At 27.1% G+C, this 24,997-nt stretch overlaps 1 protein-coding gene and 1 long non-coding RNA gene across 2 annotated transcripts; both read left to right on the top strand.

Annotated features, from left to right (window-relative positions):
* Positions 1 to 1,100: 1,100 nt before the first annotated feature.
* LOC135120907 (uncharacterized) lies at positions 1,101 to 9,528 on the top strand. The gene is made up of 21 exons (XM_064045237.1): positions 1,101 to 1,172; positions 1,281 to 1,331; positions 1,382 to 1,475; positions 2,149 to 2,224; positions 3,776 to 3,840; positions 4,328 to 4,433; positions 4,558 to 4,652; positions 5,334 to 5,443; positions 5,507 to 5,604; positions 5,661 to 5,718; positions 5,771 to 5,857; positions 6,404 to 6,534; positions 6,647 to 6,824; positions 8,113 to 8,241; positions 8,498 to 8,596; positions 8,668 to 8,891; positions 8,948 to 8,997; positions 9,048 to 9,120; positions 9,173 to 9,281; positions 9,370 to 9,412; positions 9,465 to 9,528. The coding sequence occupies exons 1-21, from the start codon at positions 1,136 to 1,138 to the stop codon at positions 9,526 to 9,528; spliced, it is 1,977 nt and encodes a 658-aa protein (XP_063901307.1). The 5' UTR covers positions 1,101 to 1,135.
* A 10,575-nt stretch (positions 9,529 to 20,103) lies between these two features.
* Positions 20,104 to 20,662, top strand: LOC135120908 (uncharacterized). Its single transcript, XR_010278786.1, has 3 exons — positions 20,104 to 20,245; positions 20,316 to 20,508; positions 20,607 to 20,662. It is a non-coding gene; the product is annotated as an uncharacterized LOC135120908 (long non-coding RNA).
* Positions 20,663 to 24,997: the final 4,335 nt, after the last annotated feature.

The following is a 24,997-nucleotide window of genomic DNA, read 5'->3' as shown; positions in this document are numbered from 1 at the left end:
ATTAGGCGATAGTGATTGGAATATGTTAATGGGGGAGAAAGTAGTGAATTACTTTGCAGTACATTTCCCAGAATTAAAGAATATGGCTTGTTTGTTTAACCGCATCCTCGGTATAAATAATAGTAATAAATAATAAGAATGAAGTTTATGCTATTTTTTTTATTAACTTCTTTACTTAAAGTGTGTTTTAGGAGACTATATAAAATTTTAACTTTTTCCTGTATTCATTTTTTAAAAGTTATATATATTTAATAGTATAATAAATTTTTTTCTAACTTTTTTTTACTTATTATTATTATTTATATCAGGGCGTGCGGATTCTTTTTTGAGCAAACCTACATTGTTTATCGAAGAGCCCGTTGAGATTTCGGATTTTACAGAAACTGAATTAGCAGAAGCCGAAAAAAATATAGTAGTACACGGTTTTACTTATTGTTATTATTATTATTATTATTATTATTATTATTATTATTATTATTATTATTATTATTATTATTATTATTATTATTATTACTACTACTATTATTATTATTATTATTATTACTGTTTCTGTTTCATTAGTGATATGCAGTTCTCTGCCTGAAAAATGCGTTTTTGTACTTGACGATGCTCATTGGTTGGATTCTGGGTCTTGGTTTGTGATCATCGAGCTTCTATCCAACGACAATATTCTATTGGTGCTGTGTCTTCGCGAGAACGACGCGCTGGAAGTTCCTGAATATCTTGAGCTGATCAGTAATGAAGCGTGCTTGCTCCTCCACTTGCATTCTATGGACATTTCTGGTGAGTTTATTATGTTGTTTTTTCAATGATTATTATTATTATTATTATTATTATTATTATTATTATTATTATTATTATCAGAAATAAAAGAATTCTGTACATTAAAACTAAATGCTACTGTTCCTGATGAACTTGTAGATTTTGTCTATAAAAGATCGAAGGGTTCTCCGAGGGTTTTTTTTTTTCATTATATTTTTTGCGTTGCTAAGCATTTTTTTTTATTACTTTATAATAATAATGAAAACTATAGTTTGCAGGGGAGCTCATTCAACAAATGCTTTCAAGAAATTTACTGAAGATTTCGGATTCTAAAGTTTCTGTTACTAATTATAATGAGCTTTTAGATATTGAAATGAGAGGCATGGAGGAGTTACTGACTTCCCGAATCGGTGAAGCAGTATTTATTATTATTATTATTATTATTATTATTATTATTATTATTATTATTATTATTATTATTATTATTATTATTATTATATAAAACTGAATAACCTTAGACAACTTGGACAGGAAAGCGCAGGTCATTATTAAAGTGGCGAGTTGTATTGGTATTATAATAATAATAACAATAACAAAAATAATAATAATAAATGAGCAGGTCATGCGTTTACTATCGAAACGTTGTCGGATGTGCTTAACCAACTTCCTGGCTTGCGAAAAATTTCTCTATCTTCGCTTTATAGGAAGCTGTAGTAATTAATAATAGTAATAATAATAATAATAATAATATTAATAATAATATTAATAATAATATTAATAATAATAATAATATTAACAATAATAATAATATTAATATTAATATTAATAAATATTCTTAATATATACGTTTTTTCGGCGTTAAAATATATTTTCTTTTAACTGTTTTTTTATTTTCTTTAAAAAAGTGAACAATATTGTAAAGCGAATTTTTAGTCAAAAAAATTATGATTGCTTCTTCATTAGTAACTATCACGTGAAACAATCCGTTGCATGTTATTAAATGTTTAGTATTTTTAATTCTACTGGTTAAGTCTCATCCAGTTATAACCTTGCAAGCTGTTATTGAATCACGTTAATTTAAATTGTATTTCAATTATTAAACAGCAATTATTAATACTTTTTTATGTAAGCAAGTTTCTCACTGTCATAAAAATCCTTTTACTGGTTGAAATATTTTTACGTATTTGACTAATTATTATTATTATCATTATTATTATTTTTACTATTATTATTACCATTATTACTATTATTATTATTATTATTATTATTATTATTATTATTATTATTATTATTATTATTATTATTATTATTATTATTATTATTATTATTATTATTATTATTATTATTATTATTATTATTATTATTATTATTATTATTATATACTAGCATGGTTGCTGATGAAGTGGAACTGACTTACGATGAGGAGCGTGACCTTTTTATTTTCACGAACGAAAAACTTCGGGTTTGTGTCTTAAAAATTTTTTATTTAAAATATAAATACTTTTACATAAAATTCTAATAATTAAAAAAAAAAATACTTTTTATAGAAATGTCATTCAACGTATTAATAACTTGTTAATATATATTTTTGAAAAACTTATATTTATTTTCTATAAACTTGACTATAAAACGTTATAACTTTTTAAAAAAATATTTTTATTTAAAAATTATTTAATGTTTTCATTTATAACTTTCGTATTTTTATATATACAAAACTTTTATTTTTTTATTAACTTTACTACAAAATTTTAATAACTTTGAAAAAATTATTTTTTTAAATTAATTATTAAAGTTTTATTAATGACTTTCTTATTTTTATATTTAATAAAAATAATATTTAATCTTTTATAAACTTCAATAAATATTTCTAATATTCTTAAAAAAATGTTTTTATATAAATATTTCAAAGTTTTGTATCTAAATAAACTTAATAATAAAGTTTTTTTTTGTATAAATTTTCTTAGTAATTGTTATTAGTTTTAAAGTTTTTTATAGTTTTGCGATTTAGAAAAATATTTTTATTATTACTTTAATATAAGAAAAGTTATAATAATATTATATTCATAAACTTTTTATTATTTTTATAAATATATTATATTTCTAATATATTTAAAAATAATTATATAAAAGTTTATTATTATATTTTTATTTATTTTACATAAATTCCATATGAAGTTTCTATTATTATAAACTTCATATTTTTCTTAAATATCTTTTAGTTTTTTTCAGTCAACTTAACATTATTTTTATATAAATGCTTAAAAAAATAATAAGTTATAAAAGTTTATTATTATTTTTATTAAAAAATTATTTCTTAACTTATTTAATAAAGTTTAAGTTCATATAAATTTTTGTAAATTAAAATTCTAATGTTTATTTACTTTTTCTTATTAGTAATATTTACCATATGAAATACTAAAATAAAGTATATATATAATTTTTAAAGCTTTATACAATTTTATAATAATTGAAGTATAATATTATAAAAGTTTATATATAAATTTGAAAACTTTTACTTTTTATTACTGTTAACTTTTTAAAAGCCTTAAATACCTAAGAAAAGTATATATAAATATTAATAATTTTACCCCTTTACATTATGAAATTTATATTTTTTACTTTTGACTTTTTTTATTAAAAAATAAAAAGATGAATAACGAAATATTTTTACAACTTTTAATAAAGTTTGAAGGTTTTTACAAAAGTATTCACTTTTACTATTAAATATATTTTAACGTATAAACAAAAGTAAAAAAAACTTTTTTTGTCGTAATAACTTTATTATAAGTTATTTGAAAAGTAAAAAAGTTTTTAAAATAAAAAATTATAAAAGTTTTAAGGTGATATCTTTATATTGTTATTAAAGTTTAAGAAGTTGAATTCATAATAATACTAATACTAATATTCATACTAATAATAATAAAAGTTTATTATTAAAAAGTTAAACATAATAATAAAATTATAAAAAAGAAATTTAGTATGTAAATTTATAATAAATTATACTTTTCTATAGGAAGTGGCGTACAATTTACTTCTAAAGCAGCACCGACAGGAAATTCACCGTCTTATTATACAAATGTTTAATTAATTATTTTATTATTTTATATTTATTGATCAATATTTTTATTTTTTATAGTTTTATATTAATATTTTATATATTATTATTATTATTATCTTTATTTATAATTATTTCTGTATATATTTATTTATTATTAATTCTATATGTTCTTTATTCAATAATAGTTTTATAATATTTAATTTTTATATTATAACTTTATGAATTATTTTTGTTATATTTATTAATTATTTACAAATTTTTTACATTATTACTTTTTATATTATAAATTTTTTTATTTTTTGGAAAATATTTACTTTTTTATACTATTTATTTTATTATCATTTACTTATAACCTTTTAAAAAAGTTTTACTAATAACTTTTAAAATTTTTTATATTTATTATTACTATTTACTCTAAAACTCTTTACTTTTATAAATTTTTTATATTTATTGGTAGCATTTACTTTTATATATTAATAAAAATATTGACTTGTTACTTTTATAAAGCTACGAAAAAAAATACTCGCACAATTTAGAACCGCACTACGCTTTTCTTGCAGAGCATTTGCTAGTCGATGAGCAATACTCGAGAGCCGTTAGTTACCTTACAATGGTTTTACCTTATATCCTTTATGTTCACTGATTGACAATATAGAGATTTTCTTATTTTCTATTGGCTAAATATATTGTTCTCTTTTTTTTTTTTGTATGCATTTATACTATTTTTTTATGGAAAGGCCGCTGAAAACTGCTTATCAGAAAAGAATTATTCGGAGGCTATAAAGCTTTCCAGCAAAGCTTTGGAGACTCATAAAAACTTTTTATCTTGGATGTTATGCTCTTTTTATTTAATAAATAATAATAATAATAATAATAATAATAATAATAATAATAATAATAATAATAATAATAATATATTAAGAGTAATAAAAAATATAAAAAGTTTAGTAACAAATAAATGAATATAAATACTGAGTATTAAAATCCTGCAAATTTTCTATTATAAATTAAATTAAAAAAAAAGGAAACTAAAATTTTTATATAAAAGTTCTACATGAAAAGTAGTAAAATTGATATAATAATAAACAAAATTGAAAACTAACAATAAAAAAGATAAAGAAAAAATACACAAAAAAAGGGTAAATAAAAATAATATAATTAATACAATTTTCAATCCGTCAATTTATATATAATTTAAAAAAAAAAATTGCTACATAAAAAGTCTATTAATAAATACAGTATAAATATTTTAATATTACTAGTAACACAAAAAAAAGTCTACAAATAACTTTAAATTGAAAATATATATTAATATCAAATAATAATGCGGGGAACCATAGAATCACGACTACGACACGTGGTAACAGCACATAGTATAAAACACGTGGTAAAGACATATGTACGAAAACACGTGATGTTTGTACCACATGGTATGAGTACGTGGTTTATCTTAACTCCAACATAATAAATAATAATAATTATAAAAATAAAATAATAATAATAATAATAAAAGGTTTTACCAAAGCACGAGCTCATGGGAATATATAATGGGTATGGCGTATATGGGCCTGGAAAGTTACACCCACGCTGAAACACATTTGGAGGCTTCAGTTTGTTTATTGGGTGATTTTTTAACAATCTCCTATTGAGCTAACGGAATAATTGTAAATTAACCAATTAAAAAAGGTTCTAAAGAGGAACGGACATCAAGGGCACAATTTGCTAAATTTTCGCCTTTTCGCTTTAAGGAAACAAGCAAATCCTCACCTGATAACTTTAATTTGGTTTATTTATGTATTTCTTACCAAAAAAACTAAATTGTTAACTTAAATAATCGTAGGAATCGGAACTTGTAACCAATTTTGTTATCTCTCCTTCCGCTCTCAGGACGACGGCAGGTCCCTTTTTTCATTGCTATTTTTATATTATTTTTATAAATATTCAATAAAGAATATGAAAAAAGAATGGTATTGTATCCACTACTCAAGGAAAGTTACGAAATTTCTCGGGCTTTGGAGTCTCTAATAAAAATTCACTGTAATATATTAATAACATTGTTATTGTTATTGAGTAAAGTTAGTTTAAATACTAAATATGTACAAAAAATTATTATAAAAATAATAAATGTACCATGAATTTATAATAATAAAAAGAAAACTATCATCTTATAAAAAATATAATAAATATAACGAATAAAAATAATAAATTTATAAGTACCTATCATGTATAAATAATATGTATTATAGATAAAAATAGACAAAGTATATATGATAATAAAATTTGAATTAATAATATAATAAAATAATAATATATAAATATAATTATAATTAATTATAATTACTAAAAATAATATAATAAAAAATAATAACAACTATATATAAATATTATTTATGAATAAAAATATCACAAGTTTGAATTAGAAATATTATTATTATCATTATTATCGTTATCTATTATCGTTATCTTTATTATCATATTTATTATTATTATTATTATTATTATTATTATTATTATTATTATTATTATTATTATTATTATTATTATTATTATTATTATTATTATTATTATTACTATTGTAATTAGTCTTAAACGGTAATGGACGACAAATGCTTGCATTGGGAATACAACTGGTTAATACGGTGATGACTTTTGAAGTCTGTCAAGTTCATTTAACCGCTTTTTCGTGGTTCGGCTTTATTCTGGCCTCCGTTAAAGTTTAATTATTATTATTATTATTATTATTATTATTATTATTATTATTATTATTATTATTATTATTATGACTATTATTATTATTACTATCATTATCTTTAAAATTATTACAAGGGAAAACGAACAAAAGAAAAATTTTTCCATAAACTTGTGAAAAAGTTATCCGAGCAAATCATAGACCCGGATATGAATCCCATCCATCTCATTGGCCTGTACAGTTACTATTTTTTTGGAAAAATCAGCGAATCGCTAGACTTGATAAGCACAATGCAACGAACAATGCTTGAAAAAAGTATTATAATAGTTGTTATTTCCACTATTAAATTTTACTTCATTATATTATATATAAATAATTATTGTTTTAACTATTTTTATATAATGAAAAGTATAATTTTAATTTTCTTTGTTCATTTTATTTATTAAAAATAATTAAATTTTTGGATTTGTAGTAATTTGGTTATAAAAAGTTACACAGTTAAAGAAAATTATGTTTACAGTTTTTTAATTCAACTTTATAAAATAGTAATAATAATAATAAAAGATTTATTTTTAAATGAAAAATTAATTTATTATTAATTCTCTTATAATATTTTTTTGTTTTAAAGAATAATATTTATAATTTATTTTTTGTTTATGTATTGGTTTTACCTTCAATCCCAGCGTTTTAAAAGATGCTTTCGTATTTAATTATATTACTTACTTTCAAATTAGTAGGGAAAAAGTAGAATAAAAACCTTTAGTTTGCTTAGTAATTTGTCTCTAGAATTTAATACGCTTTTATACATAAACGTTTGAGAAATCTATTAATTTTTATTTTACGATATAAAATAAAAAAAAATTTAGCTACATTACGATAAGAAAAACTAATAATTACTAAAAGTACTGCAGCCTTACAAAATCTTTTATAAGATTTTAGCAATTTAATACATTTAAAAAAGGTAGCGATTTCAACCTAATATAACTTTTCTCAGTTTTATTCAAAGAGATTTTTGCAAGGAGCAGTTAGAATTCTTAGACCCCATCAAATTCATAGAGAATAATTTAAAACATCTGCGTTAAAGAAATGTCTAAGAATAATTAGTATGAGATTCTCTAAACCTATGAAATTCGAGGCGAGGCTGTAACCTTTCACATTAGCGCTTACTTGCATATCATTATTAAGGACAAAACAGATTCGGGTCTATAAATTTAGCAACTTTATTTTTATTGCTATTATTCGAGTGTATGAATTTCTTAATTGATCTCGACTTTTACTATGAATTAAAAATATCTAAAGGTGTTAAATCTTACTCCTCTTCTTGGAGATTGCTAAGCGCTCTGACCATCACAACCAAAAGTGCACGTAATTTTTAGCGGTTTTTAGGAAGAGAAAGTAGACTAATTGGTCATGAAGAAAAGTAAAACTTTATTATTAAATTAAAGCGCTCTATAATAAAAGGTAGTAACGCATTAAGATAATTCATTTATTAAAATAAAGGTGGTTTACAAATATTCCCAATTTACGAGAATTTATTAATAAAAATTTATTATATATAAATTTTAAAAATTTGACGAAAATTAAAATTATTGCCAACTTTAAGACATTCTGGAGTACGGAGAAGTTTTCTATTGCAAAGCCAAACTTTTATTTCTACGCGGGGAAACAGTAATGAGTTCCTTTGCTTCTGCCGAGATCTTCAAGGCAACTCCAGTCACGAATCGTTCTTATGGTGCAGATACGCCTTTATTATCTGATTTCTTAATATTTAGTATTTAATCTTTTTAAAATTTGGTATAGATTAGATTAAAAATACTACTATTTAAATTTATTTCGCTAACTTTAATTATTTTTGCAATCTGGGTGTTGTTATTAACTTATTGTACGCTAACAATCGCACAACTCAAGTATAATACCTTAGTTTATCAGAATTATCTTGTGAAAAATATAACTTGTATTATAAATTTAATAAATCATTGAAATCGAAGCCTTAGCGTATACCATGGACGCCATGCTGTGCTTATGTCAAAATGTTATTAACGATTCTCTAAAAGCTACTGAAGAAGGCCTTAAGTTAGTAGAAACGGGTATACTCATAACAGACTCTTCGCAAAAACATAAAAGTTTTGAGAAACTTTTTATTTTTTGGCGGAAACAGCGAGTGACCGCTTTCAGCTGCTGTGCCTTCGTGCCTTCGCTAAGAGCACTTGTAAAGATTTAAGCGCGAAGGCGGAATTTGACTCGGCACTTGCTTTATTAGAAGTCTTTGATAAGCCTGTCATTGGCTACTTCGTCGACGGTTTTTATTTTCTGGTGGCCGCATGCCTGAATCTTTCTCGGGCTTACCTGGAAAACGGCGACTTTCTTTCGGAGGAGAGCATCGTAATTCTGGTGCTTTTGTATAAGTCTTACTAAAGTTAACTTTTTTTAAAAAAAAGTTGAAATGTTCTTCTCGTATATTAGAGTTTTTGAAGGCAATCTCGGAGAGGTAAAAATAATTTTTTAGTTCTATATTTTAAAGGCTTTACTCAAAATCAGGTGCGTTCTAGCCTTTCCTGTGTACAAATTAGCTTGCGGAATGTTCGACCATTATAAGAAAAAATACAAAACAGTAAAATATGAAATTAAAAAATTTTTATTTATTATTATTTTTTATTTAATAGAGTAAAAATTTTTTAAGAACGGCCATAAAAAGCTTTGAAGCTTTGGAATTTTACTTCTTTAAAGCAGTATGTCTTTTGTACCGAGTGTCTATAGAAAGAGTAACTGAAGGTCATTTTGCTTCGAAATTGTTACGTAAATTGTTATTTAGCAAAAAATTTTACTTATTCTATACTTCAAATTTAAAATATTTATGAAGATGAAAGCTCGAATTGTCCAGAGGTTGAAAATTTTGTTTACAAGTAATCTTTATACTTGTCGTTAGCGTGTAATCTAGTAAATAGTTTTTTGAAGTTATTTTGCAGAAAGGAAAATGTTATTTTACCTAAAGATGATGGAAGATTTTGAAGCACTTTAGCAAGCAATTTTATTTTACTTAATTATTAAAAGCAGATGATTAGCTATTTAGGTGTTACTAAATCGTTGTTAATATTAAACTATATATTTTTATTAAAAACTTAAAATTTATTTATGTATTAACTTCCTACTTACACGTTTGTAGTGTGCCGCTCGTGAGATTGTTATAAATTTTTTTGGACTGCTATAAATTTATAAAGTCAAGCTATTCATATATATATATATATTTCAAACACACAGATAAAGCACGTTTCAGAAGAATTCTAATAATAATCATAAGTTTTAAAATTTGTTTTCATATTTTTATTACTTTAAAAATTAAATGAATTGCTTTTCAGATACTTTATATAGCACTTTTACTTCATTGATAAAAGAATCTGACTCTGCTTTAATTATATATGATACTTTTTATTCTTTATTAGAAACTAACGAACAAGTTAAGCTTAATTCATTTAGAATGTTCAAAATTTGCACTGCGGATTGCTTTATTAAAATATATTAAATGATCTGGAAAGGGCATTTAGAAATAACTTTCTTGGCTAATTATTTATTTTTCAGCGTTGTCGTTAACAATGAATTATTCTTTAATTCGGCTTTTCTTTAATCTTATTAGTAAAATTTAACTTATTTCAACCATATAACCCTGAGAACTGGCTAATTTTTTAAATCAACCCTTTGGAGGTTATTAGAAATTTTTTAAGATTAATATAAAAGCGTTTATCTTGCAAACTTTAGTGTTTACTAAAACGATCTGCATAAGAACTATTTCAATTTTGTATCTTTTTTTTCGCAACTCGTAAATTTAAATACTAAAATACTATGTCCTCTAGTAGAATTAGCAGCTGCTTGATTAAATGTATACACGTAAATGCGATAGTTTCCGATATAAAAACTCATCTCAAACTCCGTGACTATGAAAATCGCGATTTTTGCAATCCTTGCGCTATCTAGTGCTTCTCAAAAGTGAGCTTATTAGAAAGTTAGGAAAATAGGTTTTCCACAAAATAGTTAAGAAAACTGTAACAAGTTATATAGGCAAAGCGTTATTTAAAAACTTAAGACTATAAGTAAATAAATATTTTTAGTACTCTTCCACAATTCAATTTTCAAACAATTGAGGAGTTTTTGGTAAAATAAACTTCTTAAATTTCAGTTTCAACCCTTCCCCCAGCCCCCCTCACCCTATCCTACTGGTTATTCTTAGGGATGCTGAGAGCTCTCAATCTATATTCAAACTTTAAATAATTTAGATATACTATTTGCCTAAGTGAAGCCGAGGAGGGAAGTGATGCGATCATTATAATAATCCTTGCATGTTATTGTTATGTATGGGTGATACGTATAACATTTTTTATTTGAGGGCTTTTACAGAACCATCAGGGGTGTCGAGCGCAGACCGCTTACCATTAATTTGCTTGCCATATATCCCCTAGAGGAGTACTATGAGCCTAAGGAGGAGTGGATAGTATAGCATCAATAAAACACACATATCTATACCATTCTACAACTATGCCAGACAAGGTGTTGAGAAAGGGGTAAATACTTAGATAATCTACAGATATTTTAAGCAAACTTTGATGAAAAAGGAAACTGTAAATCAAAAAGTCATTCTTGGAATATCTAAGGACAAACTTTAAGGTATAAAATTTTTAAATTTGAAGAAACCAAAAAAGGTAAGAATAAACAGAAGAGTGACCAAACGTAATAAATAATTAAAGACGGAAGTTTTTCCTAAACCAAGGATTTTATGTGCCAAGCACCTATATATAACCTGGAGTCGTTCTAAGTCTCTCCCACCGGAAGGATTGTTCTGAGTACGCAGCATCGAGTGGGTGTGTCCCTAGCAGATAAGGCTAGATGCCTTAGTTCCGAGAGAGAACTTAATGAGTGTGAGTTAAGTATCGTTGAAAAAGACTGTTAGAATAGAGCTAATGAACCAAAAGCGTGATGCTGCCCTCAAGTTGTGCAGAATACTTAAAGAAGAAACGAAATTGCCTATAGGCACTGTTATGTTACAATCAACTATAAATTATAGTTGCCTTTTAAGAAGCCTCGCATATGTTCGTCTGACAGCATTCAAAGTAGCTAAGTAACATATAGCTGATATTATTAAACCAGAAAACTAAAGGTGAGGATAACCTTTTAGAGCCCAGAAAAAAATGGATAGTAGTACTAATTTTCTTAAAGGAGCCTTGATGATGTATAAATACATTTTAAGCTATTTTCAAGCTATTTTCTTCTAAATGACTAAGTACTTTACTGTGCCGTTACTTTAACACAGAAGCTTACTTGATTGCAACAGGGCATTTTACTTAATAAATTATGTTTATCTTAACTTACAGTTAAAAAACACTAAGAACTACCATGTAATTGTCTTTATGTTAAAATACATGAATAGAACGATTATAATAAAAAATTGTCAGTGAGCTATTACAACTGCAGACTTATAAGAAACTAAAACTGGTATGATCTAAAAGTGGCACTTTGCTGGGAGGTGGGTTGTTATGATATTTAAACTTTTATAGATACTTTAGTAATAATCAGAGATAAATAACTCCAAAATATAGTATTGACTTTATATACTTTTTCTCAGAACATAATAATATTAATAGAAATAATGATAGGCACCCTCTTTTTCCCTCTTTTTGTCTCTTTTTTAATAATAACACCATTTAAAAATTTATATATTTTATGAGAACAATTTAAAACGAGGTACAACTACCCATGTGTTATATCAAGGACAGGTTACTAAAGATACGAAGGCCCGTACATTAAATTTTTTGCATCTACTTTTTGCTTAAATCCTAGCGGTTATTCTAAATAGCTGAGAAGTGCTCTTGAAATTTGTGTATCTCACCTTGAAGGTTATATAAGCAGTATAGCAAACATTTTAACTTCTAACTACTTATTATATCAGTACTAATATTATGACGACATACTATGGTATTGCCAAAGTTTCCAGCCACATCATTTTCTACTGCACCAAATGTAAGCTTGAACTAATTTTTCGAAAGCCCTAATTGGCTAAAATACAGACAAAATTAATTATCATATAGTAAATTAGCCAACCAGGTTTACCCCTAAATTTATCGAAAACTTGTTATGGTTCCAAATTGTAAACTACCTTTTATACGTCAATTCAGGATTAGCCATTTCCAGGAAAGAAATTTATTTCCGAGAAATAATTCTATCCTTTAATTTGCATTAGATTAATGTCCCAGTATTACATGACAGTTCCATATATAGTAACCGTTATGCTGTTTCATATAAATTATATAATTGGGTTGTTATTTTTACACTTTTAAAGAAACAGAATAAATTGGCAAAGTTGCTTTCCGCCTTGCAATTCTAAAATTAAGAATTCATTATGTATTTTACGTTACTTATTGAAGATATCTAGAAAATTTGGCGGTAGAAAACAGTCTTCACTACTAGTGAATAAAGTAGGGTCAACTGCTTCCGTAAATCCCAACGAATATCGCGTATTAAACTGTATAGAAACTTTTTGCAGTTTATGACCGAAATACTCTATCCAGGTGGCAATAAAGAAATGAAAACCTATCGAATATGAGATAGAAGAACATAAGGGCCTCATTTTTTAATTTTTTGGAGCGTTCCTCTAGACAATCGGCCCACCCCGTCAAAATAAGCAATCGTATAAAACTTCTTCATGACTGCATAACATGCTACGCAGAAAAATACCAAAGTTAGACGAGCTTTTAAGACTAGGCGCTTGAAGATAATAATTCTTTCCGCTTACCGGAACTGTGCCGTAATCTCGTCCATAAATTTTGTCATGGGAATTAAAGCTTAATTTGTAATATTTGCCACAAAGATAATTAAAGAAGGGGGGGGGAATGTAAAACACTTGGCCCTAGACATTCATATTTTTAAGCCCGTGATTGCTCTCGTTAACTATTTTTTTACCTCTATTCACGCGTATATCTGCCCTTGGTCGGCTACAAACAAGTTAGATTTTCATTTAATTGTTTGAAGTCAATTATGGCCTCTTGTTTTTAAATAGCTCTGTTTTTATCACTTTACGATTATAAGTTATAAATATGTTATTTCTTATTCACCTTCCTTTATTGGTTGTACAACCTCCTTCCAACTTCATTGAAGTAACAACTATTCGATTTGTTACAGAAAATACCAGTTCACTGGAAATTATAGATTTGCAGGAGGTTATAGATATTACTTTATTACCTACAGCATCTCATATTTTGGGAAACATGGGTTAAGTGGTAAAAAACGTATATTTTGGCTTAGTTATTACATGGCGTAATATATATATTCAACTTCCAACAGGAAATTGTTGATTGAAAAGTAAGCTTGTGTATTCAATAATAACCAAATGGCTAAAATATGAACAGGAGGCCGAAATAATTTTTTCTAAAGATTTCAAGAGATTATCTTAAATAGCATGTAGAGTCGCAAATTAGCTTTTATTAAAACAGGAATTTGTTCGAGTCAAAATAATAAAAAAATTTAGGAGGAATGCTTATATAAGGTTAACAAAAAGGAAAAATTGTATATGTCGGAGTTGCAAACAAATCCTTGCGTAAAAAAAGATAATAATTCTTTACACATGAGCTTGAAAGACTTAAAAAGCTTGCGGATTTATATATAATACCTAGTTTTCTTCCTACATAACGAGCCCTATTAGCTTCGATTAGTAGACAAGGCTAGTTAGCCATGTCTTTTCTTTTTATACTTTATTTGTTCCATTTCACTTGTCTTATATTTAGTAAAGTTGTATTCGGTCACTCATCTATTAATTGTTATTCTTTTACACAACGATCAGCCATCTTTGTAGAAGAGATATCTTTAAGTGCGTTATATCACATGTCTAGTAAAGGTAAAATATAGCCATTATGTGCGTACTAGGAAAACTAATAAGAGCTAATGCGGTTAATGACAGAATCAGGTCATTGCCTACACGATAACGATATATACTTAATTTGGCAACGCTTAAAAAAAGAAATTACTCTATCGCTTTTGGTCTTTGAATCACTCACTATATCAAAACCTTAGGCACACGACATAAGCAAAGTTATTATTACACTACTTGACATTCTTGAGAGCACAGTCAACTTCTTCCTTTAACTAGATCAGTTGTACTTCTTTTTATGGTTAATAATTAGAAATAAAAGAATTTTTCCCAATGTATTTTTTTAAGAATACTTGAACTTTTTCCTGGTCTTCAATTTTGTTTCTTTGCCGCTCTTACCAACAGAGAGAAAAAGGGCAAGACGGTGATAGTCACTGGAATTTAGGGCAGGGGAATTATACAAGAAGATTAATTTAACTAACAAAAAAAGTACTTTTAAAAATATAACGCATTTAAACCAATTAAAATTTCCATAAACAAAATATATAAGATTGAGAATATATAAGGAAGACAAGAAAAACACGTAAAATATAACAAGCAAATCAATCAATAATACTGATTTATTTTAAACAAACAAAAATGACAAGAAAACGGTATACAAATGCTTAATAAACAACAACAAATATTAAACAAAATAAAAACAAAATAAACTACGAAGAAATTTTTAAAGGAAGACGCGGATATAAATTTTAATTAGCAAATCAATAACAGCATGTCTACAAAACATCTGATAAACAAATCAAATCTGTTATTAAATAATCTCTTGTAAAGGTATATAAATTGACTAATTTTAAAATTATATATATATAACCGTTGCTCACTTTTGTGTACACTTTTTAGCCCCGAATATTAAAGTGAGGAAAGAAACGAATGAAACTTTTTAAAAAATATTACACTTACAGTTATTTAACAGGGGTATTGCGCACTGTAAAAAAAAATTTGTATTCGAAAATATCTTAAGTACACTAAAGTGAATTACTCTGGATTGCTAACTCATCATCTATTGCTCTGAAGAGAACACGTTTGGTTCTGATTATGGTCGCTTTGCTTGATGATGGTTTCATTATGTTTATTATATTAATTTTTATTTTTAAAATTATGTTACAAAACCTTGATTAAATATAAATTTGAGCATCAGTATGTCAGCTTTTTAGTCGTAAAGCTTAGACATCTTAGCTAATTAAAGGTTCTACCAAAGTAGAACGATAAAAAGTAAGAATTACCATTAACTTCTTGTCCTCGCTTTTGTAAAATTTGATTACACCAAGTTTTTCAGTTATTTTTATACAAGATGTAGGTTTAGAACATATTATATCTACATACATTTTGAAAAATTGGAACATATTTAATTGAGCTTGAACTTCGCGGACTATGCTTTCTGAGCGCAGTTGGCTTAAGAAGTTAACAAGATGTAGAATAAATATTGTTATGCATAGATTTAAGTAGTAAAAAGATTAATTTTTTAGAAAAAAAATGCACGAATGAATAAGGGGTCGCATTTGGGTTCCTACCTTGAGTAGCTTTCTATGTTTTCTTCAGCTTAATTTTAGAGCAATATTCAAAAACAGTAAGCAATTTGGATCTTTTTTTTTAGTTTAGGATAGTACCTCTGCTTATAATATCGTTACAAACACATATTAGGGGTATTTAGTTAGCTTCCGCTTTCCAGGGTTAAAAAAACCTATATATATATTTAAAAATTTGTCTACTTTTTCTAAAGCTAAGTAGATTTCTTATTCTTCTTAAAATAATGAGTCCTAAACCATTTGTAATTATCACTAATAGCTAGCAACACTTTAGTTAAGTACCCATTATTATTCTCAATTTTTATACTGTATTATGGACTTTAGGGTAAAGCAACAAGACTTTAAATTGTCGGTATGCTTTGAATTATATGACTTTGAGTGGAATGTATGAGACGTAACCAATCCACAACTAGCAAAAACTACTTAAAACTAAAATGATACGCAAAATAAGTAATATGGTCTTGAAAGAACTTTGTATAGTTATCTTTTTCGTTAAGTGTTATGCTTAGATTATAATATCATTTAGTGATTCCTCGTGTTTTAGTTAGGATAGTGGTTTTGTGAGTATATCAGCCTTATTTTGGGTTTGATTTGTGTTATTGTGTCATTATCCCGCTGAACTTCATGTTTTCCGGAGTAGAACGCTATGTTAACGCGTCACAGTCTTGCAAGATGCGTCGCAATTGTTTTTGCCTGCTTCGTTGTCAGTAAAGAATTTAATATATATGTTATATGGGTAGTACTTCGTAATAAGATTCCAGATAAGAATAAAGTTAATGCTAAATTGGTGTACTTAAGGCAAGCTAAATAAATTATTTTTTTTTAATTTTTAAAATTCAGCTAAGATTCGAAAAAACAGAAGTTTAAAAAACTCAGCAAGCTGTACACTTTTTTGACTTAAACTATAGAATTAAAAACTTAAAAGTTAAGTACGGGGGTAGATAAAAAAGATCCTATACTACAATGCACTGCTAAAAGTAAATTCACAGCAGGAAAGTTTTAGATAGCTAAATAAAACATTGCTGTCAAATTTTAGCCAAGAATCTTAAATTCGGCTATGTGCATGTAATAGTAAGTGCTAGATAACAATTTAAATAAAAAGCCTTAAAAAACTTGCCTGGGACTCTACTTTTCGACAGCTCAGTAAGGACTATCAAGATTATTGTATACTATAAGTGAACTTTTGTTAAAATGTCGATAGCACACACAATGTAGTTATTAGGGACCACGAATTAAAATTTTATGTGCAGGAATTAAAAATAATGGACTTATCGTTAAGTAACATGAGATAGCGATTATCAAATGCAAGATGAAAATGAGCAACTGATCGTATAATTAACATAGTGGTGTGTAGAAAGATGAAGTATGTATATTTTATGACACCACTTTAAGAGTCTCTACAAAGTTACAAAATAATATATCTCGCGATTATAATATTTTAAGCACAGCGACTCCTTAATTTATATACAAAGTGTTCTTGAACAACACCTTTTTTTCCTCAAAAGAAAAAATTATAAGGATAGTATGTCCTTAAAATTAAAGATGCAGTCTTCCATCCGTCTCTCATAGTCTAGACTTCATGATTTTAAAATTCGATGGAACGTAATTATTCACTATTAATACTTCGTATATTTAATGTTTTGATTATAATACGTTTTAAATTTTATTAAGTAAGAAAGCTCAGAAAAAAAAGTTAACTATCAATAAGAAATTATAATTTAAGGGTGCCGAAACATGGCTTAAGTGTTATTAAAAAGTCTAATAACTAAAGGAAGCCCAGTGCCCCACTACTTTTTACAGGAAATTAAGAAAAGTCTTAAACTAGGAAATTACTTCTCTTCTTCGAAGTTTAAAACTTTTTCCTTAATTAAAAAAATATCATATAAAAAGGGGCTTTCCAGTACCAGCCGAATCTTGACTATATTGTTATTTAATAAAAAATTAAAAAAGTTTTTTTTAGCAGTAGAATTTGTTGACGTATACATTTTTCATCATCATTATTACGAGTGACGCTCACGCTTTAAATCTTATTAACTTGGATTGGATTGTTGTAAGAGAAAAATATTCAAACTCACGTGCTTCTAAACTAACAATATTACTCAAAATTTATTAGTAATAATATTACAATTTCCTGATAAAATAGTAAAAAAAAAATAAAAAATAACTTTGCTTAGATTAAGTAAGTCTCATTATTAAAGATGTTAACAGTTTTCGTTTTTTACCCGTCAATATAAACTTTACGCTTTTAATTAAGCCAATGAATCCTTTTTTCTACTTATTTGATTTTTAGTAACACTAATGTTATTATGGAATGTAAAGCTGTAACTACTCTATAATGTAGTAAATAATTAGTATCTCAAGACCTCCTTACCTTATTACAAGAAAAAGACAATATAAGTTGATAGAGCTAATTATATTAGAAAACTAAAAAATTACTATGCTAGCACTCTTAAGAAGTACGTTAAAATTGGTGAAAAGGTATTTTGACTGTTAATGTTTTATTTAACCTTGTTTTAAAATTTTAATATTTAAAAAAGAAATTTTAGATACGATTAAAACTAATTATTCAAAAGATTTAATGCAAAGTATTTTCTGTTTAGGTATTAGAGGTTTTTTATTTTTTAGATAGTATACCAACCATGAGCACTAACATAGTTTTATGTCCTACAACTAAAGTGCAGGTTTCAACAGTTCATATAATATTTTCGACAATAATTCTCCGATTGCATTTCGCCATTAAGCTACTTAATTTCCTTAAATATTAATTTTTTTACAATTTTTTAGGTGCACGAATCTTTATAAAGCGTGCCGTTTATAAACTAAAGCCACTTTACCTTGTTTTACGGGATACATTAACAAGGGTGTTCATAATTATAGGATACAGAAGCAACCATAAAATTTGATATTATTACCTTTTGGGTCTAGAGTAGAAACAGAATTAATAGAATAAATGTTTTCTTTTAAATATGTCTTTTAAATACCTATTTATTTATTATGCTTTTATTTTTGTTAGTTATTAAAAGTATACTTTAATTTTTATAATATTATATAAGAGAAAGAGGTATAGGAATAAGATTCGTTATTGTTATTTTCCAATAGCATTTTTTATAAAAAGTCTAGAAGTAGCAATTTAAAGCAACTTTTTTTACAAATAAAAGTTAATAATTTGTTAATTATTTAACTATAAAAACGCCTTTTTTTTTTTACTGATTTTTATTACAGGTTATACAAAACTTCTATATGACATTCAACCGATTATAATTTAAATAACCATTTACAAATATAATTAATTTACTACTACGTACTAACCTTACTTTTATAGGGGATCTATATAGAACTAAACTTATTTTTATAACTTTTTAAAATATATTAACCTATAAACAACGAAATTAAATTAACTTTTACTATTTTATTAAAACTGGCAATAATTTCCAAGCAATTTTTGAATAGAAATAAAAATTTTAGAAGCCATATAATTTACATAAATGAAATTGCACAACCATTATTTATTAGACGAGCATTAATAGTTGAAGAAGTTCAATCATCTAGTAACAGTCCGCTGGCTTGGAATAGTCTCTTTTCGAAAATATTTTTAAGGGTGTTGCTGAAAATTCTCATTTTTTAGTAATTTTACTATAATTGATGCGACAAGGAGCTTACTGGAGCACACTCTTCGTTGCGACAATAAGTGGTATCTTTCATAGATAATTTTTTTAGCTACTTTATATGCGCCTCTTTATCTTTAGCTTCTTTTATTAGGGTTCATTGCTGTTACCTTGTCCTCCATTGAAAACGTAGTTACGAGCCAAAAAATTGGAAATGAAGTTTTTAAGAAGCCAAAACACTCGCTCTACATCTCAGTTATAGCTTCCGAACCTTTTTGGGCGATTTTTCATTTTTTATTAATAGGCTGCAACTATATCAAGTTGGCTTGTTTTCTTGCACCAGGTTCGCGCATCTTTCTAATACCTTTTCCTATAGTATAAGCCTTAAGCGATTGCATTTTTTGAAATACCAAATTAATAGTACCTCAGTTATAAAAAATTTAACCTACTTAACTAATTTTACTGTTAGAATCACCATTCTTGCGTTCTTAAAACCAACGCTGATTGGAGCTTTCCTAGCATTTTTTTTTGGATGTCGAATTTACATCGGGTGTTTTCGATACCTCAATAGAACTCTCGACAACGAAAGAACGTGGAAAGTACATACCCAGCTAATGCCTGCTTGTTTATACCAGAATTAATTGTTACAATTCTCATATTTCATACTGTTGTAAGAGAGAAACCATAAACACCAAGGTTTACCCCATCTTAGATCTGTTTTAAAAAAGCAATTTTTTATTCTGGTTACTTTGGATATTTGTGGTAGTTTGCTCACCCTGCCTTTAGCCCACGTTGACGTTATGAGTACTTTTTTGGTTATAGTTATACCTATGAATCTTACTAAAGTGTGTTTCCACTAATTCTTACTATGGACGTGGTTTTTATGAAGTTGGAAAGCCAGGAATTGAAACAGGGACCCTTCCTTCCCAGAAGAATCGGCAAGAGCGGCTTTTAGTCAGGTTTAGTACTTTTTATTTATTCAAAAAAAAAAAAAAAGATACAAAACTAAGGGTAGCAATATTAATAAGATTCTTTTTTATATTTTTCATCCACACAGGTATAACTTTATATTACTATTATTGTAACCTCTATTGTTAACTAACAGAAACTGGAATTTTTATGACTAATTCACTTAATGTACAATAAAATAACTTGCTTAAACTTTATTACACTGAAACTTTAATTTTTAAGAGTGCAACAAAGAAATAAATATCATGACTTAAAGATCTCTTTCTAGTTTTTATTACAACTTTTTATATAAACTTTTTCTAATTGTTAGCTTATTATTAAAATTATCACGGTTAAGTATAGACGTTAAAAAGAGAGCAGGCGAATTTATTAATTTAGATTTTACTACTCTTGACTAACTTTTATACAACCCTAAAATGTCTATTAAGGTTCTGGCTTTATAAACAGTCGCACATACAAAGCTTATATGCGTCTAATTATTAAGATTGCTATCATATTACGCCAAACCTTGAACCGGGCTCTAAGATTTTCAAGAAATGCATTAGAAAGTATATTTTTCGTACTTATAAATGATATGTAAAGCACTAAACGCCCATGAACTTAGTTTGTGAGTTAACATACTTAAGGGTATAAAATATACAAATTAATGTTAATTTTTTGTTTAAGAATGGCGTAGATTATGGCCGAAACATTGTGTTTCCTACTGAACATCGAAGTAACGGGCTAAGTCTAGTACGGTTTCAGTTTTTACTCTTACATTCTTTTAAACAATATTTCAGGTTTAGTTTTAAAGCTAATACTGCTTTGGCATTAGTTTACGCAATCTTTAAACTTAGTTTTAACTTCTCTACAAATTTTGAGTTTTTTATTTAAATAATAAATTGGAAGAAATTTTATAAAATACTAGTATTACCAAAAGTTAGCACATTTCAAAGTTAAAAGTGATAAAATTTAATATTTTTTTATTTAAAATTCAGATGTTAGTGAACTTCTGGGAGAACTTTCAGAACTTTCCTAAATATTTGATGTATGAAAGTAAATACTTTTTACTACAATCACTATGAAGCTGAAAAAGCTTTTAAATATTTTTTAAAAAAAGATTATTAAAGTTTCATCTGAAGACATAGGATATAAAGCTTTTTCTCAATACTTTTTTTAAAGATTTAGGTAAATACTACGAGATAGCTAAAAAGTCTGGAAATGTGGAAGCTGCATATTATTAGGATTTATGAGGGCGAGGTTAAATACACTACCATTAAAGACCGAAAAAGAGAGTTGTGTTCGGTGGGAAAGGAAACCGCGGCCTTGAGTATGCGTATCATTGCTCTTAACCGCTGAGCTACGACGCCAACTCTCGATCCCGGTATGATAACTATACGAATTTAATCTGTTACATATCACCTTAGTAAATATCAAATTTTTGCAAAGAGAGGTATTTTCATGATTGCCGTATGAAATATTTGCGTGACGTATATTCATTTCGAAAGATTTTCTTGGTGGTTGAAAAGAATTAGTTACCTTGCATAAATAAGGTGATTTAAAATTTGCAGATAACTAATAATATTATCGCTTACGTTAAAAGAAATACCCTTTTTCGAAAAGCTTTAAAAAAAGGATACTTACAAGGTTAACTAGAAGAAGATAATATGGAAACCTTTCTGAAGGCCTCCTAAGGGCATTGAGCATTTCCTGATGACGATATAATGGGAACTTCCACGAGCAATGATAAAATATTTAAAACAAAAATAACTTTAGTTCTCTATAATGGAGTTTTAAAATTTAGGAAATTCCTCATTTTTCATTACCTAGTACTCAAAATTATTAGCTTGATAAGTTAATTATTGTAAATTTTAAAAGCATTTTTTAATTAAAATATTCTTTAAATTGACAACTCAAGTGCATTTAAAATAAGAAATAAACTAAGGAAGCAAGAGTAGGTTTATTAACCGTTTACTGATTTTGGGCGATAAGAAAGAAAAAAAATCAAACGTTGGTACGTTAATAACCAGAGGTAACTTATTTATTAGCACAACTCCTCAAATTAAGATAAAAACCAATGCGTTAAAGACCCTCACGAGTGAGAATTAGCTCATAGTTTTTGAATGGAGAGCTCCCTTTTTACAGCTTATAACGACTTTTGTTCTCTTTTACTGCTTGCATTTCACTCTCTTTTAGTTTAGATGTCACCATTTTACTTTTACATCTTATAACGACTTTTGTTCTCCTTTATTTCTTGCATTTCATTCTATTTTAGTTTAGTTGTCACCATTTTACTACTCTATGTTCCAATTTTTTTTCACGGTGCTCACGACTTTCAATTCTCACTAGTTTTCTTATCATATTTGTTCATTCTTGATTTCCTGATGAACAGCCAACCCATATGGAAGTTCGCAACAAACTACCCATTTAAATAACCTTTTTTTAAAGCTTCTTTCACTATAATAGTACGTTTGAACGCTAACAAACTGATTTTCAGTTAATACACAAAGGTCTATTTTTTTTTAAATAATATTTTCTTTAATCTATATAATCCTTACCTGCCTAGGATATTTAAGATACAAGTTGACCAATATATTTTATACTTAATGATGATTCCATCGCTTAATTTATTTAAAATATATATACACTAAAGAGATTTAAGCTATCCAGAATATTTTGTATGAATGCTTTTTATGCTACTTTTTACTGTTAACAGCTCAGTTTAGACTTCAAAATCTATTATAGAATTCTATAGGCTACTTAAACACTTAGATACATCCTTTTCTCTATTTTCTCACTAATTACTTCTACCTTATATATCTTTACCTCGCTTTTTTTGTTTTAATAACTGATCTTCCATATCAGTATATCTGTGGGTTAAAGGTTTTAGGATCTAGTATACTAATAATAATGGGGTCCAAATATATAACATGAATTAATCAAATACTTAAAGGCACAAGTAAAATTAAATTATACTTAACATGGTGGAAGCCCCCGCTGTGTCGAACTTAACAAAATATTTAAATTTTTAAATAAAAGGGAACAGTTTTTACCGAAGGTCACTACCTTCACGTAATACTAAAAATAAAGAGGTAACTTAGAACTTATCAATAGTGCCAGTTACTTAAACGTTTACTATTTGTGAACCCCCTTTTTTTTTCGAAAAGCGACAATTACACTTATTCATGGTTAATTTTATAATGCAAAAATGCTTATAATAGCAGGAGTCGAAGTAAACGTTTAATAAAAGAGAAATTAGTTTAAAAATTTACCTCATAAATTAATTATTTTAACTTGTTTCTTAAAACCTTTTTTTAGAAAACTTAGCTCAAACGTTTTTTAATTTTTTCAGTTCTAACTTTCAGCGTATAATGAATAATTTAACAGTAGCTCCTATAAATATTTTGCAATAAAGAGGAGAAAACTGATTTTTTGAGCCGTAGAGCTTTTATAAAGACAATGCCTCGATTACATGGCAGTTTTTTTGAGGAATCGAAAGTAACATTGAACTTATTTTTCCTGTACTAGTAAGTCTCGCCCACATCTCAGCAAGGGGACAACAGGCTCTGCTTGATTACCTATTAAAATAGAGTACAGAACAAGCCAATGTACAAAGGGCTGCTCAAACTCAAGGTTATTTACCTCACTAATAAATACTTATAAAGGCGCCAGCCCGAATTGAAGTACATGTTGCCTCTAGCATCAGAGGGAAGATAGCACCTGCTAATAAACTCAAGCGCACAAGAGTTTTTGCCAATATATAAAGCAGATCTTTCGATCTAATCTTAAAGAATCTTATGGCTTCTCACAACTCAAGTTGACCTTGAGATCAGAGCTTGAACTAAGCAGTTACCATATTTACTGTTCACCGGTTGGGGTTGTTATAAGAGAGGTCAGTTATTAAATAGGATACTATGCATACTTTGCCAATAGTAGGTACACAACCCAGAGAACTTAATGGAACATCCGCCGTAGCATTGCCAAATAGTAGTGGGTGACATAACCAAAGACAAGATTAGACTATGTCCCAAATGTTCTTCACCTGCGAATGGCAACCTTTTAACAGTCCTGGACACGTAATTCAGGGGAAGCCTCAAGGATTAATATATTTATGTGCGACACCTTGAAATGTAGGCATTAACTTTTTTCGTGTTTACGATAACCCCAGAAACATTTTTCATAAATACTTGCTCTGCTAAAGAGTTACATCATTAAACGAAAGCCAGCAAGTTAGAATTTAAAGTGAGAGCTACGCTCAAATGCAACCACTAAGACAGAGTTGCTTAGCCCCCCCAATGTTAGGCCAACCTATACCGCTTCCTTGGAAAGGACTTTAAATGATGTCTGTCGCCTACATCGAGGTGATAGCAGCCTAATAAAGGAGATGGAACCAATTTTTTTTCCTCACCAGAAAAGAAAGTAAGAATGAGAGAAGCTGCGTGCAGGAGAAGGCGCGCACATCAAAATACTACCGTTAAAGCTCGTACCTATTTTACAGAT

The sequence above is a fragment of the Zophobas morio genome, unplaced genomic scaffold (assembly GCF_036711695.1).
Source record: "Zophobas morio isolate AGI-343-1 ecotype UQ-CSIRO unplaced genomic scaffold, CSIRO_AGI_Zmor_V1 ptg000450l, whole genome shotgun sequence".
Taxonomy (NCBI): Eukaryota; Metazoa; Arthropoda; class Insecta; order Coleoptera; family Tenebrionidae; genus Zophobas; species Zophobas morio.
This window is presented reverse-complemented; position numbering and strand designations above follow the sequence as displayed.

Coding starts and splice junctions, on each gene's coding strand:
- LOC135120907 (XM_064045237.1), top strand. CDS start 1,136: ATGAGAGGCATGGAGGAGTTACTGACTTCCCGAATCG. Junction 4,434..4,557: donor CCGTTAGTTACCTTACAATG/GTTTTACCTTAT, acceptor TTTTATGGAAAG/GCCGCTGAAAACTGCTTATC. Junction 9,413..9,464: donor GTTGAAAATTTTGTTTACAA/GTAATCTTTATA, acceptor AGTTTTTTGAAG/TTATTTTGCAGAAAGGAAAA.